The following is an 18,331-nucleotide window of genomic DNA, read 5'->3' on the forward strand; positions in this document are numbered from 1 at the left end:
GATTACACTAAAAAAATATCACCTCTTAGAGGCATCAGTGGGAGTTTTACAGAGAATTCAACACATCATAAATCACTGTCAGGGTGTTACCACGGAGCACCTATGAGACTAAAGAGGAAGTGGAGCTTTTAAGGTTTCCCCGTGCACATGCATTATCTAATAAACTGTGAAACACGGACGCAGATTGAGATAGAGGGGAAGCAGCGGCCAGCGAAACAGGAAACAGTAAAATGGAAGTGATGCCATACAGAACCGAGTGTGCGTCACAGCTGTTGTTCTTGGACAGACTTTAAAGAGTCTGTGTCATCGTGTCATTTTATGGCGAGCCGCCTGCACATACAAACACAGCTTCATGTGGATACTCTCGTTCAAGCTCTGAACTCTTGTTCTGGGAAGAAAATTGCAACTGGGACAGATTGAGTCACTTTAGGGATAAAGGCCAGGGTAAAGACAAAGCAGCTTCCCCCTGCATCGATTTTTCCCCCCTCTCTGCACCCACGCGACACACATCATCATGGAAAAGAATACCGTGCTGCAGCCTCGCAGGCTCCACGGTGTGCATTCATCTCTGCTTAGTTACATTAGCAACCACATTTATGACCTCTTACAGCCGACAATAAAAAAAGGGATACTCTACATAACTGCTCTCAGCTGAAAGCCTTTAATTGCCTTTTAATAGACAAATGTCGAAGTGGCATAATCAGCAGTAATGCAGGACGATTCTGAGGCTGAACACATTGTTAGCAGACTTAAATAAATCCAAAAGAGCAGCTTGGGGCCAAATACAGTCACACAAACAAGTAAGAGTGAAGTTGATTCAAGCCAGGATTACGTAATAAGGAACACCAGGGCCCCCCCCCCCTCCCACTGGGTAATTCAGCTCAGCCCCCTGACTGTGCAAACAACAGAGAAAACCTGACAGGAAGATGATTACCTCTCAGAACAGAGTCTTTCTAACACTCACGAGGGAGAACAAAAGCAGGGCGAGTGACGCCTGAGAATTAAGCGTTAGTTACCCTTCATTTTCATCACGCTTTTTTTTTTCTTAACGGATTCAGCGCCGCATTAGATGCAGAGCAACTCTTCTTCCGGCGGAGTCTACAGGTTGAAGAGCTTTCACAATGAGTCTCCGGTTGAGGGGAATACTTAAGTCAAGTAGCATTGACTGGCTTTAGAGAGGAATGCCAACGAGCAGCTACTGGGATGGATTCGTCCACTGTTGCTTGGTTTCAAGAATCAATACAGCCACAGAGTAACTACATTATAAAGGACGAGCTGATGCAGCTGAGGAAATGCAATTCTGCAAAGACTGCCCTTTAAGGTCATCCTTTCACGTTTTCTGGAAAAGAAAAGCTTGATAACAACCGTGCATTTTTCTGATCCATTTTCCCAGAAATGAGGAATACCATACCCAACCATCGTTGAGTGATTTACATTTCTTCAAGCAGCTCGGAAACTATAAGAGTCACAGTTTGTTTCCCTTTTCCTGTGAGTCGGTGAGAAAGCCAGCTGACCAGTGTGATCTTATGTGCTTAACTAATTACTATCATCATGAAACCACTAACTGCCTCGGCGGAGTCGAGTTTTTTTTAAAGACGTGAACTGGAGCCAACAGCTGTAACACCCAGAGACTACACGAACAAGCTGTTCTGCTGCTTAACATTAACAAGATATTAGATTAATTACTTAGCAGACTTACGGCGGGGACTGCATGGAGAGTTTGGGGCGGCAGATGAACAGAAGCGATCTGGGCAAAATGAATGGAACAGATGAGGTTTTGATTCAATGTTTAGTCCCCATCTTGGATGGGCTGATCCTGTTGACTGGGCTCATAGGGCAAACTGTGGTCATCATCATCCTTACTCGGAGGAGGAGGAAACAGAACCGGCCCCCACACAGCACAGACATCCTACTTCTGGTCCTGAGCGCTGCTGACCTGCTGCTGTTACTCTGCCTGCCCTTCCACACCTCCGCTATCACCCTGGGCTTCTGGCCGTTCGGCGGCTTCCTGTGCAAAGCGATCAGTTTCCTGGGCGTGACCTGCTCGGTTGCCTCCGTATTTACCATGGCGGCTTTGGCTGTGACTCGCTACCTTACGGTGGTACACCCCACCTGGGCCTTCCGCTTGCGAATGCACCGGCGCATTAAACTGACAGTAGCTCTGCTCTGGGTCCCCGCCTCAGCTCTGGCAGCACCACAGTTTGCATTTCGCACAGTCACCGTGTCCAGTGTTGTGCAGTGCTTCGCCTTCCTGTCTGACTTCAGCCAGCTGGTCTACACCATCGCCCTTTTCCTGTTTGGCTTCGCTCTGCCACTAGGCATCATTATATTGATGTACGCAAAGATTTATTGTTTTCTTCGATATGCACGCCAGGTGGGGAATGCCCCTCAGCTAGAACGCTACCAGAGACAAGTCACGCACACTTCAGCCCTATTGGTCGCTGTCTTCACCATCCTGTGGCTGCCCTCCTATGTCCTCATGTTTTCCTTAATTGGAGGACATTTAAAAGACTTATCTGGCAACAAAGTATTTGCCATCGTGGCCAGGCTGCTGGCAACCTCAGTGGGTGTGGTAAACCCTGTGCTCTACAGCTTTGTGTCTCAGAAGTTTAGGCGAGACTTACTAGAGCTTGGAAGAAGGCATTGGGCACGGTGCAGGAACTGTGTGAGTGGCTGCCCTTACGCAATGAGCAGAGACATGGTACGGCCTTTTGAGGAGGACAGTACCTCAGGGAGAGGCCAAAACTGACTTTAGAGAAGGAGATCTGGAGTTAAGACTAGTTAATACCTCCAAACAGGCTGAAATATTACATAAGAAACTCTCAGTGACGTTAAATATGATCAAATTAATTCCAGATGTAAGAGATTTACTGCAGACTGCCAAAGTGATCAGTTTCTTGATGTTTTTCCACATTCGTTTTTCATCCAGCAATGACTGACTTTATTCCATTAGCACATGGAAACAGGACTAGTCTTGGAGGGTTCATTAACAGTGCGTTTTTAAAAGTCAATAACTTGGACAACAGACGTCTCTAAAACATGACAGAATGTGATTATGTAATCATGTCAAAAGTTAATAAAATACACTCCTCTAACCTCAGCTGCAGCTTATTTGGAGCTCAATAAGTTCTACATTCAGAACACGATGTAAGACGTCATTCTTAAAACTGCTTCAAACCCTTGTTCTCAATGCAAAATGAGTAAAAACACAAACCCTGTGCACCTTCTTTGTTCTCCTGCTGCACTTAACAAAATAATTCATTTTTTGAATCTTGTTAGATGTGAACAGCTCTGGTCCAGGGCTTTTAAATATCATACTTGAATTATTTAAAGAGAGCGGGATTTAAAAGGCTCTTCAGTGGTGAAACAAGCAAAAACCAGGGCGAGGGTGTTGGTGTGCGCAAGCCAGTGTTGCCAACTTAGCGACTTTGTCGCTATATTTAGCGAGTTTTCAGACCCCCTAGCGACTTTTTTGCTAAAAAAAAAAGTCGCTAGAAAAAGACGTGAAAGCGCTTTTACTCTCAACAAGCAGCGGGTGCTGTAACGCAGTCAGATCTTCTTTTACTCTTTTACTCTTATGCTGTTTTGTGGATCACAAGGTTTAAAACTACTTATAAACACACACACACACACACAAAGTAACTCCACCAGAGTTCCTATTTCGGGTCACTTTTGCCGGTCCAAGCCCGGATTAAGGAGCAGGGTTGGAATTGTGACATTAAAAAAACAATAATTGCTAAAATAAATTTAATTTGTAGTTCTAAATAAATTCTAAATGCATTTAGGACGTTTTTTACTCACTTTATGTCTCTTCCACGATGTTATTTCTCTCTCCAACAACATAGATTACAATTACATTAGCATGACAAATTATGCAAATTAGGTGATGATGTCATTTAGCGACTTCTAGCGACTTTTAGGACAGCCAATAGCGATTTTCCTTACTGAGGAGTTGGCAACACTGGCGCAAGCGTGTATTCTCTGAGTAGCAGCTCTGAAGTGATGTCAATCTCTACTGGTTGAGAAGTTACAGCTGCGTGTTCATTACACCGGATCCTCCCGGATGCTTCGACAAGAATATCAAAAATATCGACAAAAATATCGACAAGTCGATGAACATCATTTACAGATATATTGGGTAAATGCCCAAGACATCTATAGAAATGTAAATCGCCGCTTGATTCATTCATTTGCTTAATTTGTTTTGGACCTAAACCAGGCGCGAATAGGACACCGGAAACAAAGCTCCCCACAGGAGTTTCCTTACCGGAAGTAGCATATGCTAACGTGCACATAGTCAATTATGTCTGCTGACACCGTAGAGGGGACAACATTCAATTATTAATGGAGAGAATTTTAAAAAAAAATATGGCAGCAAAGAGCAACGCAGCAGAAATATTTGTCAACAGAGGCGGGGAAGTCTTAAGAGCAGCAAAATGTACGGTTTTCCCGACGCTTTGACAGAAAAGCGAAAAGCATCTGATGACCCCGCACTTACTTTCCACCACGATCTTGCGGTCTGTGCCGTCGTCGTTGATCTGCTGGATGTTACCAAAGTGAATGTCGCTGAAGAAGACGCGGTTGGCTCCCCTCCCTCCCCCGCCATGGTAGTCGAAGCTGAGAGCGATGACATTCTTCATGTGGTCGGGATCCTCGAACGGCTTAATGGGCGCGTTGAGGTTCGTCTCGTCGGACAGGTGGATGCTTTTCAGGATGGTGCGCTCGGAGTACAGCAGGTAGCCGTCGTAGTCACGGCAACTTTGGTTGTCCTCTGCCAGCATGCCGTGAGCACAGGCGCAGGTGCGCTCGCCATTCCCACGGAAAAGGCACAGCTGTTCACAGCCGCCGTTGTTTTTGCAGACGTTCGAGCCTGTGGAGAGTCACACAGTTTATTAGCATTGCTGTTACACGAACATGAACATGGTTAAATGCTAAAGCAACTTTTTTAAGCTTATGATAATATGTGTTTGTTTTTACCTGTTTGTCTGGCTCTATTGAAAACTTTAATATCTTTGAGCTGTACACCGATGCCTGTCCTGAGCTGCACAGCATCTGTAGCGTTGTCTTTGCTGCCTCTCTTAATGGAGCCATTAGCATGAGTCCTAAAAACAACCAGAACAAGAATAAAACAGTCAGTAAACGAACTCTTACAATATAAAGTATTGTTCAAAACAACATAAAGACTGACCTGTCACTCCAGTAGATGTATTCCTCAAACACAGATACAGCAAACATGTCCATGTTGTTGTTGCCCAGAACCAGCTCTCTGTTTTTTCCAGTCTCCAGGTTGATGCGCTCGATCTTGTCTGTCCTGGCGTCGCACCAGTAAAGCAGACCCTCCTGAGCACAGGAAGTAAAAAAACAAGAACTGGGATTATACAGGAAAGACCAAAATCCTAAGATTTGAGTTAAATTGAACCTGTATTTGGGAGACCAGTTAGCTGATAAATGTAATCTTTTAGTGAATATCAAGTGAATTTAGGTGAGTACGATTTAAAAATAAATTCTCATTATTTTAAAAATATTATTACATTTACATTAAGAAATGTTTAAATTATAATTTTAAATATCTAACAGCTTTTAGGCTTTTAATAAAACTCCCAGACTGGATAAGACGCTCCAAAGAATAAAAAAGGTTTAAAGATCTGTGGTGTGAATAAGGCACGGCGGGACCAAAGATCATAATCTAGAGCCATTTTATTGATTTCACATCACACCACACACACAAACTCTGAGTCCCCGTGTTTTTAACTAGGCGGGTGTGATTAAGGATGCCGCAGACCACGCCCCACCACAAGATCCTTTTTAAACTTTATTTAAAAAATTGAATCCAAGAGCAAGTCCTTTCAAAATCTAAAAAATGTTTTGGATTTGGATTAGAAATGATCAAATGAGAATGTTGTCTCACTGTATTTCAATTTTTACCACTTTAATATTCAAAATAAACAAAGACCTTTTTGGCATAAGACAGTTCATCCATTTAAAGATCAGCTGATCAACAGTCCAGGCTCTGGAAGCATCTATCACAGTATAAATTAGCACACTAGATGTTGGAAACAGCCTCTATTAATAAAGCCAAGTGTGTTTCGAAGGATTTTAGGTGCGGTCAGTTGTTGTTCACACCTCATAATCAATGGAGATTCCATTTGGCCAGCTTATGCTCGCATTGACCAAGACCAGCCTCTGGGAGCCATCCAGTCGTGAGCGTTCGATACGAGGATACTGACCCCACTCAGTCCAGAACAAATACCTGCAGCCAAACAAGCAGGGGAGTATTTGAAATTTAAGAAGTACGCTTGGGAATACACGCCAAGTAACTTAAAGCAGCATTATTACAGAAAGCAAAATGAATCTTCTGGCGAGGAGCCTTACCCTTTCACTGGGTGGACAGCTATGGCTCTGGGTTTGTCCAGGCCCTGGGAAATGACAACATAGCGGAAGGAGCCGTTCAGTCTGGCCACCTCGATCACATCAAATCCCTGGTCGGTCCAGTAAATATTTCCTGTAAAAGAACACGTCCATCAGTCAGTCTGCATCTTTTATCAAGCAGTTTCATTGTGATTGTCATTTTGCATGACCACACCTGCTATCCAGTCAACAGTGATGCCCTCCACCCTGCCAATACCGTTGGTTACCACATCTTCCCTCCACGTCTGATCCCTCTTGGCTCTGCTGATGGTACTCAGACCCATGTCCACCCAGTAGATTGTGTCATTCTCTGAAGACCACACAAAAACGGGTTTAAAAATATCACTCAAGCTGGGTTATCTATTCGACGTCCCTCGGAGTCACTCACCAGCGTGGAAGTCGATGCCAACAGCCAGAGAGGTTCCAGAAACCGGCACCAAGGCATCCGATTTGTCCGCTGGGTCGAGAGGAATTCCTCTGATTCCCTCATGAACAGAATAAAGCAGGAAAGAGCCCATGCCTGCTCAGAGAGATTAGGTTATTGATTTCTCGCCTCACGACGCACTTCTCCCAGTTTTCCTACTCTGGTTACTGTAGCCGTGTCTTACCTTCACAGGACTGCTGGCCCGTCTTGAGGCTGTATCCGGCAGTGCACATGCAGGCCCTGGTTGTCGGAGAGGTGGGCAAACACAGCTGTGAGCAGTCACCATTGTTGTTACTGCACAGGTTGACACCGGCTAAAGAAAAGATCAGAGGAACAAAGACAAACATTTTCTTTACTAGTATTTGCATTAAATGCAGGAGACTTTACATCCATTCAGAACATGCAACTCTTTTTCTGTTACCTTTCTGCACATCCTCATCATAGATCCTCATGTGCATCATTGGGGAGGTGTTGTTTCGCAAAACTTTCCAGTTTCCTCCATCCTTCTTGTCACATGTTCCTATCTGGTCAGTTCCCTGATCGGCCCACCACAGCTTGTCTCCTACATAATCGATATAACCAGAATATAAGCCAACAGAAAAATGATAAATATACAGAGGACAAGGAGGATAAACTTAAAGCATTACACTTTTCTTCTTACCCATAATAGCCAGCGCAGTCGCTTTGGTCAATTTGCCTTTAACACCTTCAAGGATCTCGAGTTTAGAGCCGTCCAGCTGACAGCGGTTAATGGTGCTGTTTCCTGAGCTGATCCAGTACAGCTGCTCCTTTTCATAGTCAATAGAGAGGCCTGAAAGCAAATAAAAATCATGCTGTTATTTATGTATAGTAGATGTGCTACACTAATATGTTTGTTCTGGGCTTTTACTCTGTAGAGAATCTGTATTATTTACTGATAGCGGTACATCTGCTCACCTACTGGTCCTTTCTGGTTGGTGAAAAGTGTGGTGCGGTTGCTGCCATCCATGTTAGCCATGCTTATACTGTCACCGTCAGTCCAGTAAAGCTTCCTGTGATGGGAGTGTGAATATTATGAAATATGGAGAGAGGCAAGAAGAGTAGAGTACTAAAGAAGGATAAAGTAGATCAAAGATTAAGACTAAACTTGAAGGGAATAAAAAAATAACTAAGAAGTAAACAACAAAAGAAAAACCTTGTGAGTAATATTAATATTAGGAGAAATAACTGACATATTAAACTGAATGCAGACATATTAAGAACACTCACCCAAGCAGAGGGTGGACCACTAGACAGTGGGGCTTGTCCAGTCCCTGGATGACGGCATTCTTGAAAGATCCATCCAGTCTGGCCACGTTGATCTGCTTCTTATTGGCGTCGTAGCTGGTCCAGAAGAGGTTCCTGGACACCCAGTCTACTGCCAGGCCATGGGCATTAGGAAGGTCTGCCAAATTTCAGAAGCAAAATGAAGCTTTGCAGATTTTTAGAACATGCAGCGTGCTAACAAAAACTGTTTTTATTTATCTTCCCAAACCCTCTTATTATACTTTACAGCGAATATTAAATTATGAGCCTTATTTTAAAAAAACGAAGAAAAACAAAGAAGTAAATAAATCACAGATTGACTTATATTCCTGAGACTGTTCTTACCAGCAGAGACCACAGTCTCCACCCCTGTGCCATTGATGAAAGCTCTCTTGATGGTCTGTGTTCGCACATCTGACCAGTAGATCCGATGCTCCACAGCATCATAATCCACCACCGTCGCGTTGTCTACATCCGGCACGGTGAAGGAGATTATGTAGTTGTAGTAGGGGTTGTCAATGTCAACACCTCGGATCTCGATCTGACGAGCGTAAAGAAGGAACTTGCGAGACTCTGGAAAAGAGAAGCAAACACTGGATGAGATGAGATCTACTAAAGCACGTTATTCTAGCAGGAATACAAAACTAGAAAGAGGAATAAAATGCATATTTCAGGCTGTTTTTTTAACATGTAAAATTAGACATGTTAGTTTTTCCAATGTTGGAAATAAAGACATCAGGAAAGATTTAGAATGACTTGAAGTTGAAATTTCATCCATCCATCTTCATCCGCTTTATCCGAGGCCGGGTCGCGGGGGCAGCAGCCTAAGCAGAGAGGCCCAGACCTCCCTCTCCCCAGCCACTTCCTCCAGCTTATTCGGGGAAACACCAAGGCAATCCCAGGCCAGCCAAGAGATATAATCTCTCCAGCGTGTCCTGGGTCTGCCCCGGGGCCTCCTCCCGGTGGGACATGCCCGGAACACCTCACCCAGGAGGCGCCCAGGAGGCATCCTTGTCAGATGCCCGAACCACCTCAGCTGGCTCCTTTTGATGTGGAGCAGCAGCGGCTCTACTCTGAGCCCCTCCCGGATGGCCGAACTTCTCACCCTATCTCTAAGGGAGAGGCCAGCCACCCTTCAGAGGAAGCTCATTTCCGCCGCTTGTATCCGCGATCTCGTTCTTTCGGTCACTCCCCACAGCTCGTGGCCATAGGTGAGGGTAGGGACGTAGATCGACCGGTAAATTAAGAGCTTCGCTTTTACACTCAGCTCCCTCTTCACCACGACGGACCGATGCAGCGTCCGCATTACTGCAGCTGCAGCCCCAATACGTCTGTCGATCTCCGGCTCCCTTCTCCCATCACTCGCGAACAAGACCCCGAGATACTTGAACTCCTCCACTTGGGGCAGGAACTCATCCCCGACCCGGAGTGGGAACTCCACCCTTTTCCTGCTGAGAACCATGGCCTCAGATTTGGAGGTGCTGATCCTCATTCCCGCTGCTTCACACTCAGCTGCGAACCGTTCCAGTGAAATTTCATAATAGGCAAAAACACCCCTTTTTCAGCTACATACATTCTAAATAAGGAATTAGGTTTTTACTTCTTATACTTAAGAGAGATAAAATATCACCTGCTAAACTGAAAATTTGCATAATCAGCATAAACAACAAATGATTTTAAGCGCTGAATTAGAAAGTTTGGTCCAAACTTATTTTATTTGGTTCAGAGTGAAATATAAGTGCTTAATTAAAGTTCTCGTTTTAATGTGAATCCAATTATTTTTCATCTAAATGTTTCATGTTTGGATCATTTTTGCAGAAATGCTAAAATATGAGGTGATGAAAAAGAAAGCGTCTGCACACATGTACAAAAATTCCCCACAGCTACCCTTCATGAAACCCACTCGTGCAATCAAACTGCAGCGAATGAAGACTTCCCTTCATCTTCAGTGACAGGATTTTATATGAAATTACACGGAACTGAAAGCTAAGAAGGGAATATGGAGCAAACGGAGGCGACGTAATCAGATCTTCCATCAGAAAAGATATCCTGTTCAGCAACACGGCTCACCGTAGCAGTCAAAACAATTGCATGAAAAGATTCCAGCAAACACAAAGCCCCTCTCTTCCTCCTTGATGAAATGGATTATATGTGACAGCGCTGTCGGTATATCCTCCATCACAGCGGATTTGAAGAGGTAAGGGGAAAAAAGAATGTGTGTGATGAAACAACGGGTCTATCCTTACCTTTGCAGGTGTACTTGTCGGGCTGCAGCTTCATGAGGTGAGGACAGGCGCAGGAGAAGGTCTGGTTAAAGTTGATGAGACACAAGTGGGAGCAAAGGGGTTTACCGTCAGCGGGGGCACACGGGTTGGGGGCTGAAAGGAAGGAAAGGAAAAACATTAATTAGGATGTTTCAAGAAAGCAACAGAGACAAAAATGCAGATGAGACGTGTTTTGTGAGAAACACAGGAAGAGGAGGCTCAGTGAGCTTTGAAGATTTCAGTGAATATAATACTAATAACTCTGCACTGTGGTATTACTCTGAGACATGCTGGAGCCTGCTTGTGTCAGAGGAATTAAATTAACCTTTTTCTCCTTTTTTATTGGCCTTTAAGGCAATTAAGTGGGAAAAAAACGATTTGTGCCTTAAGGAGACCACAGACTGTGTGACTATAACAAATTCATTACAATGTGCATCATTCGACTTGTGCAGGACTTGAAGTTAGATGCACGGAGACTGTGCAGTGTAAGAGTGAGATCGTGGGTTGCACAGCTGCAGCTCCTCCACTGTTTACTTCCTCTTGACGGGATTATGATAACAGCTGGAGAACTCATTGTACAAACAAGGCTTCTTCTGCTACAACTCAGCTACACATTCTTCTGCGTTGGAATTCCAAATATTTTGTTTTCCATGTTTATTTTAGTTGAGCTTTTTTCCCCCCACAATAGCACCATAGATATGGTCAGATTGGCTGCAGTCATTTCATTCACATAGGTAGCAGCAACAGTCATAGTGTGAGATGGTCAATTCTGGGCTCAGGCTATCATTCGTCATAAAACTATTGCAAATTTCAAACTGTGACCAGTGGTATGACACAATATCATCAGTTATTTTACACTGGCTATTATTTAGGACAGCCGAAACAGACATAGTTTAAGACAATAGAAATACCCCCAACCCTCCAAGGGCCGAGAGCGGAGAATAAATGTGTGTGAAAGGGTAAAGGTGGCCCCATTTCCATTTACTTTGTCTCCCAGATCTGTCACCCAGCTTGCTGCTTCGTCACTGTCATCGTTATTGGTTGCAACTGTCAATCAACAGTTTTGTGAGATCCCTCTTTCCCCGTCACCATTTACACACCCAGTGCCTCTCCACTGCCCACATACCCTTGGGATCCCCTAACCACTGGCTACTAAACAAGGTGACAGTGCGACCTGGCAAAACGCTCAAAAATAAATCCGACGACCCTTTTGTAATCTTGTCAATCGTGTGTCTGTGAGATCAGATCAACATATGACATTTAAGTTGCAGGGGGAGGATTTTATTTCCTACCCGGGCCGTGGGAAATGTCAAACAGTGAGGTGACTTTTTGATCAACAAGGCAAAAGCAGGAGGTGTCCAAAATGCTCACAGTGTGAGGAGACAAGAAGTCTCGCAGGTCTAAAAGGTCAGCTGTCTTGGGGGAACAGGAGCCATGAATAACATGGTGAGCAATGAACTGTGAGCTCGCCACCCTTCTCCTTAGAGTTACAGCCCAAAAACATTCAGCCATGCTGACAAGCAGGGGTACATGTGTGACACGGTCGCTCTCCCTATGCAAGCATGTGTTTCTCTGCGAATGTCTGTGCGTCTTTGTCTGGTATGCTACGTACCCTGGGGTTGCCTGGATGGGTGATAGACCTGCAAGTCAAAGGGCTGCGTGTTGGTGCGCTGCACCACAGTAACGTTGTGTCCTGTCCATTTATTGGCTTTGGCCAGAGTGTTAGTCCTCCAGTCAGTCCAGTAGACCTCGCCTCCGTACATAGTGACAGCAAAGGGGTGGGACAAATACTCATGACCCCGCAACACTTCAATCAGCCCCGAGCCGTCGTACATCGCTGAGTAGATAGCATCCGACCTTGAGAAACAACAGAGAGATGTGTAGTATGTAAGAGCAGAGACATATCAGGTTATTTATTTGCTCTTTAAATGTAGTTTGTTGTGAGCAAAGAACAAAACACTGGTGTAGCAGCCAGAGATGAAGAAAACTGAGCGAGTGGGTAGATGCGGTGCAACCTGAGCCGTATATTTAGAATCTAGTGGCAGACGCTACCTGGCATCAATCCAGACGATGCGTCTTTCCATGTAGTCCACAGTGAGTCCGTTGGGCCACCCACCACTGCCGGTCTCCCTGTGGATGGTGCGTCTACCTTCACCGCTCATGGATGCTGCCTCAATTCTGGGCAGACTTGCATCCCAGTCGGTCCAAAACAGGATACTGGCGACAGAAAATGATCAATGTGAGGAGGGATTTTACAGATGTGTGCAGCATCATCGCATGAGAACTGGTTAATGAAAGAAACAGCAGGATGAATATATCCATCAGATATATATCCATGTTTGGATATATGGTTCTTACCCATCTCGAGGATCTAGGGCGATGGCCCGGGGATGCTCCACTTCGCCGGCTAGCAGGGTCGTTCTCATGGTCCCGTCCAGTTTGGCCACCTCAATCTGGTCCAGATTGCTCTCCACCCAGTAAATGTTTCCTGCTATCCAGTCCACAGCTAGGCCTTCTGGAGTAGCCAGCCCATACTGGATCACCACCTCAAAACTGGTCAGGGCTGACCGGAGACGAGAAAATCCGCACGGAAAATTAAAAAAAAATGCTTCTTTTTATTTTAAAGCTACACATCAAACATGACAATTTTATAGCATGTGAAATTTTAATGCTAGTAAAGTTTTAAGAATGAGGGGAAAAAAGCATGGTTTGTGTTACTAAACTAAAAGAGAGAAAATCTCAAGATGGTTCATTTATCACAAAAACCCCTGAAGACAAATCAAACCAACATCTAAGAAAACACACAAGACCTCAAACATTTGGCTTTAGTGCAAACTAAGTGCAAAACCACAACTTGTGATCAATCTTTGGCTCAGCGTTAAAGCACACATTTCTCCCAAATGCCTTCCAGTAGTAATTAGAGCGAGACGGGTATGTCTTTGCAGTTTGCTTGAAAGAACAGTGGAGCGATATCTGCCTTCATGCGTCTTTGTGCGGGCCAGGGTTCCTTTATTAAGGCGCTGGCACTACCCGGTTTATGCCCACTACTTTGGAGCTGCTGAAATGACCTACTTAACAAGCAGCAGGAGGTGATCTATGAGCTGGTCACAATGTTCCTGCTCAGGAGCCTTGTTTTAATGTTAAACTTGGAGGGCTGGGAACTGGAACAGCAGCGTGTTGTGCCTCCTACGCTACATCAGTGTTTTGGCTGCAGTCAGGCACAGCAAGTACTGAGACAAATAGGAAGAGACAAAGCCTTCCGTGTGCCCCCTTAGTGCTGTGCTGAGAACACAACTTGATTGGCGAGCAGACCTGGGTTTTTGGAGCACGAAAGGCTGACCACGACCTGCGGGATTTATTCAGGGTCACGGACCACCACTGCTGACCACGGCCTCTTTGAAAAACAATTGGCTCTGAGAAATTAGAGCGTATTTGTTCAGCGGAAGTTAACTTCCACGAAATGCTCGGTTAAAAATCACGATTTGCTTATGTAATCGTCACCTCGCAAGAGTTTTGTTTTACTTTAACAAAAAGATTATAAGATACAAAATCAGAGCAAAAAAAAAAAAAAAGAGGACATAACAAGCTAACTCACCTCCATTATCAGACAGTTTCCCACGATAGATCTTGTCCTCCACAACATCCGTCCAGTACAGGGTGCTCTGGTTGAGATGGAAGTCTAAAGCAATGGTGTTTCTAAGGCCCGGTACGAGCACACTGAACTCTCCTTTATGAAGGTCAATCCTTCTGATCTCATGGCGATTGGAGAAGATGATGAAAGGCTTGAAGGGATCTGAAGGAGAAAAGAAATCTCACTCAGCAAAGTGTACGGAAAAACCAAATTCACGCAAACCCCACGTTGGTCATGGATCAAATCCTGTCACGTCTCACACGTTTGCTCCATATAACATTTCTAGTTATAAATATGTCAAAATGCCTTCTGAAGAAACATTATTAGTGGAGTAAATCCTCTAATAGTGTAAAGCAAAGTGAGACAAAAATCTCTGCATGACAAAAGTCCCTGTTTTTTTGGGGGGGGGCCTTACCGGTGCTTTTGCAGCTCTCCATGTCAGCCTCCAGCTCCCAGCCCTCGTAGCAGGAGCACTTGACACTAGATTTCTCCTGTTCACACTTCTGGCTACACTTGAGATGTTTGGCGCAAAAGCTCTGGATGTGGCAGGTCTTGTTGTCAGCTCCCAGCTCCATGCCCAGCGGACAAGAACACATGAAGCCTTCCCCGGGAATAATGCTGCAGTTGTGACTACAGCCCCCATTGCCCAGCGAACACAAGTCTGCAGGCAAGAAATAAAATGAAAGGGTTGGAGTTTATCCAGAAAGGTGTTTTGAAAGTTAAATCACAACATAACATTGAGCAGATGTTGTGCTTTCTGACTTCAAAGTTTTTCCAGAATGTTCTTACCGCAAAGTTTCTCATCGGAACCATCCGGACAGTCGTCTGTGCCGTCACACAGCTTCTCGGGAGGCAGACAGATGGAGTCATTGGTAGCGCACACGTGGTGAGACAACTTGCACACCAATGCCTCGCAGTTGTCCTCATCCGAGTTGTCCTCACAGTCACTGTCACCGTCACACACCCAGGCTTTGCTGATGCAGCGAGCTGGAAAACACCACAAAATACTCATTTTTAAGCTCGTGTCATTTAGTTAGCGCACCGTTCAAAGATACATTATGGTCACTGCTGCTTCAGCACTGAGTGGACAGAATGATGATCTTCTTTTAAACATTTTGTTTGAGCACACTAAACATCTGGAAGCTGTATTTGTGACATCGCAGCTGCTTTGACAGCGAATCGTGGTCTAACTTGCAACTTGTCCACAAAGTAAAGAGAAGTCTTTTAGATATTTAGGACAAATCTTCTATGTAGCAGTTTTGAAATTTAAAACAGTTAATAAATTAAGTTTATAATAAATTTTAAGAATATAAAATGCATATGTCTGGATGCAATCTCTATTAAATACAGTTTACAGTTAACTGCAGTCACATCAGCATTTATATTGACACAAGCACAAAAAACTGTGATTTCCAAGTTCCAGTTTTTATGTGATCCTGATGACAAACTGGAAACCAGTGGCAACAGTCAAACATTATCCATGACAGTCAGTAAATCTTCCACTTTCTCTTCCTCCTGTGATAAAGCATTTGTTTGCTTTCTTGCACAACAAACAATTACATCTTTTATTCATACTGTTCAAAAAGTTCACCCTTAACTAGCATCTGGCAAATTCCTCACCAGAGTCCCTGCAGCTGAACTTGACTGCAGGGTCACAAGTCTGAGTGAAGCCCTCGCAGTTGCTCTCATCGCTCAGGTCCATACAGTCTGTGTCGCCATCGCAACGCCAACGCTTGGGAATGCACAGGCCGTCCATGCGACACTGGAACTCGTCTCCGTGGCAGCCACCTGGAGGTCGGGTTGCTAGAGAGACAAAATGTCATAGTTAGCCAGCAAAAGTGATGGTGTGTGCAGAGAAGCAATCAAACAGGAACAAAACAGAAATCACAGCTCACAGCTACAAAGACCGCACAAACAGATGCCCAAAAAACAAAAGCAAAAAAACTGGGATGAGAAAGAAAAGGCCGTTACAGTCATTAGTTATTGTGTAGGTATCCTGGGATGCTGGGTGACAACCTGACTCTGAGCCAACCCAAATAACAATAACACACATGGCTCATGACTGGTGTAGCAGAGAGATTAAACGCATCGCTGCAGAAACGGCACAGTGACATCTCCTCATGACAGCGTTCGGCACAGCTAAAGAAAACCGGACTCCTCGCGGCACAGGACCACAATATAAAACAGGGGAAAGTGATGAAACCGTTTTATTTTATTTCACTTAATAACTTCCAGATGGCAGCCAAGAGAACTCACAAACACACGCAGCCGGGCACACACAACAGAGCACAGATTGCTCATTAGACCAGCAGGTCACGCTGGGCCCGGATTTTGCATGCTGGGACTTAACAGCATTTCGGCGTGGATCAAACGGTACACACAACATCGGACACTCACAGTTCACAGGAGCTTCTCGGCAGAGCAAGGCTAAAGGTAATCGTGCAACACTGAGACGTGATGTCGTTCATATGAAAAAGCAGCACACCCCACTCCAAACATGTTCATATCGCTACAGCACAGTCAAAACATCTGTGCGAGTTGCACGACACCATGAAAGCGTTTTGAGATTTGTTGTCTAACCACAAAACATAGCAACAGAAATGAATCAGAGGAAGCTGGAGAGCATGTAGGGGCATGTAGAGAACAGGAAGTGGGATAGGGAGAAGACGTCGTGACAACCCCTTTATGAGTGCAAATAGCAACCTGTAAATATAATGATAGCATCTTTGCTAAATGACAACGAGAAGCTGACTCAGCTACAAGACAAGAGAGCAGACGCTGCCATAACAGAAACATGTTCGAGCAGGGCTATTTCAGTTTGAGCTAAATTACCTTGGTTGGTACAGTTGGCATGAGTCTCGTCACTGTAGTCTCCGCAGTCGTTGTCGCCGTCGCAGGTCCAGTATTCTGGGATGCAGCGGCCGCTGTTACATTTGAACTGGACGCTGGAACAAGAGTGGCTGCAGCCGGCTTCGTCGCTGCTGTCTCCGCAGTCATTGTCTGTACATCAGATTTTTACATTTACTACTTAGATTGGACTCTACAGTACAGCGAGACAGACGAGGAAGTGGGGGATGATACTCACCATTGTCACAGCGCCAATTTATATTGATGCAGCGGCCATTGGCGCAGGTGAACTGGGTGAGAGGGAAACAGGTTGGATACGCTGCGGGAGCAAAAGAGGAGTGTGTTTAAAAAATATTTATAGAGAAAAATGTGATATTCAACATGAAAGAGCAATAAAGACTCACCACAGGAATCGGGTTCATCTGAGCGATCTCCACAGTCATCATCAAGGTCGCATGTCCAGGAGATGGGGATGCAGCGCCCACTGGCACAGGGGTATTGGTTGGGTGGACATGTGCGAGCTGAAAGGGGAAATTATACATTTGTTCTCTCCTTATTTTTTAGGGCGTGCGCTGTTACAGAGCAGAACCATGTGAAATCGCCTCAAAAAGTACTTACAGTCGCTTTCAATCCATCTGACACACTCAGAGAGCTTTAACTAATGGTGCTAAAGATTTATACATCTTCCTGAACTCTTTGTAGATTGTTGCTGGCATCTGCTGCATGACTAAATGAAAACGAACAGATCACTTTGGATCGCTTTACTCTTACATGCTTCCTCCGATTAAAACTGTTTTAAAGCGGAGTCATCCTCTGATGACTGCGTTACTCTTTTCCGATATGAGCACAGCTGTACGGTCTGGAATTTACTCTTTCTCCCTCTCTGTATGCTCTCCGAACTAGATGCAACTCAGCTTGTAGATACCAGAGCAGGTGGTGTTGGATTCATCCTCATCGTTCCCACAGTCATTGTCACCATCACACAGCCATCGCAGGGGGATGCAACGATTGTTTTGGCACTTAAATCGCTCGGCTGAGCAGGTGTGCTGGTCTGGGGGAAGAAACAGGAAAGAACAAAATCTTAGAAAACGATTCAAAGTTTGTCAAAGAAGCAAATGAAGAACGTTCGAGTCAAATGTGACCCTTTGCTTTTCGGTATCGACTCGTGATGTCAGAGTTAGCAGCCACGTAAACGCCGCATGGAAAGAGACAGATGTTGGAAACTTTCGTTTGCGCTCTGTCGGGTTGCGTTAGCTAAACCTTTAAACACCCTTTTGTTTATCTTCGTGTTGCTGTGTAACCATGACAATGACACGGCACACTTACAGCAGAGCTCAGGGGCTTCATCGCTGTTGTCCAGACAATCGTTGTCCCCGTCACACTTCCAGCGCTCTTGGATGCAGCGGTTGTTCTTGCAAGCAAACTCCCCGGGCTGGCACTGGGGCGGGGGAACGTAGGCGGGGTTGGCTAGAG

General features: G+C 44.9%; 2 protein-coding genes across 3 annotated transcripts in view; one reads left to right on the forward strand and one right to left on the reverse strand.

Moving 5' to 3' along the window:
- Positions 1 to 18,331, reverse strand: part of LOC146495417 (low-density lipoprotein receptor-related protein 1-like) — an 85,906-nt gene that overhangs the window by 23,615 nt on the left and 43,960 nt on the right. For both annotated transcript variants that reach the window (XM_085144678.1, XM_085144677.1), the window contains exons 16-41: positions 18,185 to 18,325; positions 17,784 to 17,909; positions 17,263 to 17,379; positions 17,097 to 17,177; positions 16,844 to 17,011; positions 15,632 to 15,814; positions 14,801 to 14,998; positions 14,427 to 14,672; positions 13,976 to 14,173; positions 12,739 to 12,943; positions 12,433 to 12,597; positions 11,993 to 12,237; positions 10,363 to 10,494; positions 8,462 to 8,689; positions 8,081 to 8,255; positions 7,769 to 7,863; positions 7,494 to 7,643; positions 7,254 to 7,394; positions 7,017 to 7,145; positions 6,797 to 6,928; positions 6,584 to 6,718; positions 6,373 to 6,502; positions 6,124 to 6,250; positions 5,189 to 5,340; positions 4,978 to 5,102; positions 4,499 to 4,870 (exon numbers count right to left, since the gene is read on the reverse strand). In XM_085144678.1, coding sequence (XP_085000804.1) covers positions 4,499 to 4,870; positions 4,978 to 5,102; positions 5,189 to 5,340; positions 6,124 to 6,250; positions 6,373 to 6,502; positions 6,584 to 6,718; positions 6,797 to 6,928; positions 7,017 to 7,145; positions 7,254 to 7,394; positions 7,494 to 7,643; positions 7,769 to 7,863; positions 8,081 to 8,255; positions 8,462 to 8,689; positions 10,363 to 10,494; positions 11,993 to 12,237; positions 12,433 to 12,597; positions 12,739 to 12,943; positions 13,976 to 14,173; positions 14,427 to 14,672; positions 14,801 to 14,998; positions 15,632 to 15,814; positions 16,844 to 17,011; positions 17,097 to 17,177; positions 17,263 to 17,379; positions 17,784 to 17,909; positions 18,185 to 18,325 — 4,296 coding nt within the window. The remainder of the gene's footprint in view (positions 1 to 4,498; positions 4,871 to 4,977; positions 5,103 to 5,188; positions 5,341 to 6,123; positions 6,251 to 6,372; positions 6,503 to 6,583; positions 6,719 to 6,796; positions 6,929 to 7,016; positions 7,146 to 7,253; positions 7,395 to 7,493; positions 7,644 to 7,768; positions 7,864 to 8,080; positions 8,256 to 8,461; positions 8,690 to 10,362; positions 10,495 to 11,992; positions 12,238 to 12,432; positions 12,598 to 12,738; positions 12,944 to 13,975; positions 14,174 to 14,426; positions 14,673 to 14,800; positions 14,999 to 15,631; positions 15,815 to 16,843; positions 17,012 to 17,096; positions 17,178 to 17,262; positions 17,380 to 17,783; positions 17,910 to 18,184; positions 18,326 to 18,331) is intronic.
- Positions 35 to 13,962, forward strand: LOC146495418 (galanin receptor type 1). The gene has a single exon (XM_085144707.1). The coding sequence runs from the start codon at positions 1,712 to 1,714 to the stop codon at positions 2,747 to 2,749; it is 1,038 nt and encodes a 345-aa protein (XP_085000833.1). The 5' UTR covers positions 35 to 1,711; the 3' UTR covers positions 2,750 to 13,962.

Source organism: Neolamprologus multifasciatus, chromosome 20, assembly GCF_963576455.1.
Source record: "Neolamprologus multifasciatus chromosome 20, fNeoMul1.2, whole genome shotgun sequence".
Taxonomy (NCBI): Eukaryota; Metazoa; Chordata; class Actinopteri; order Cichliformes; family Cichlidae; genus Neolamprologus; species Neolamprologus multifasciatus.

Bases quoted from the DNA above. Each gene is read 5' to 3' on its own strand.
- LOC146495418 (XM_085144707.1), top strand. From the start codon at position 1,712: ATGGAGAGTTTGGGGCGGCAGATGAACAGAAGCGATCTGGGCAAAATG.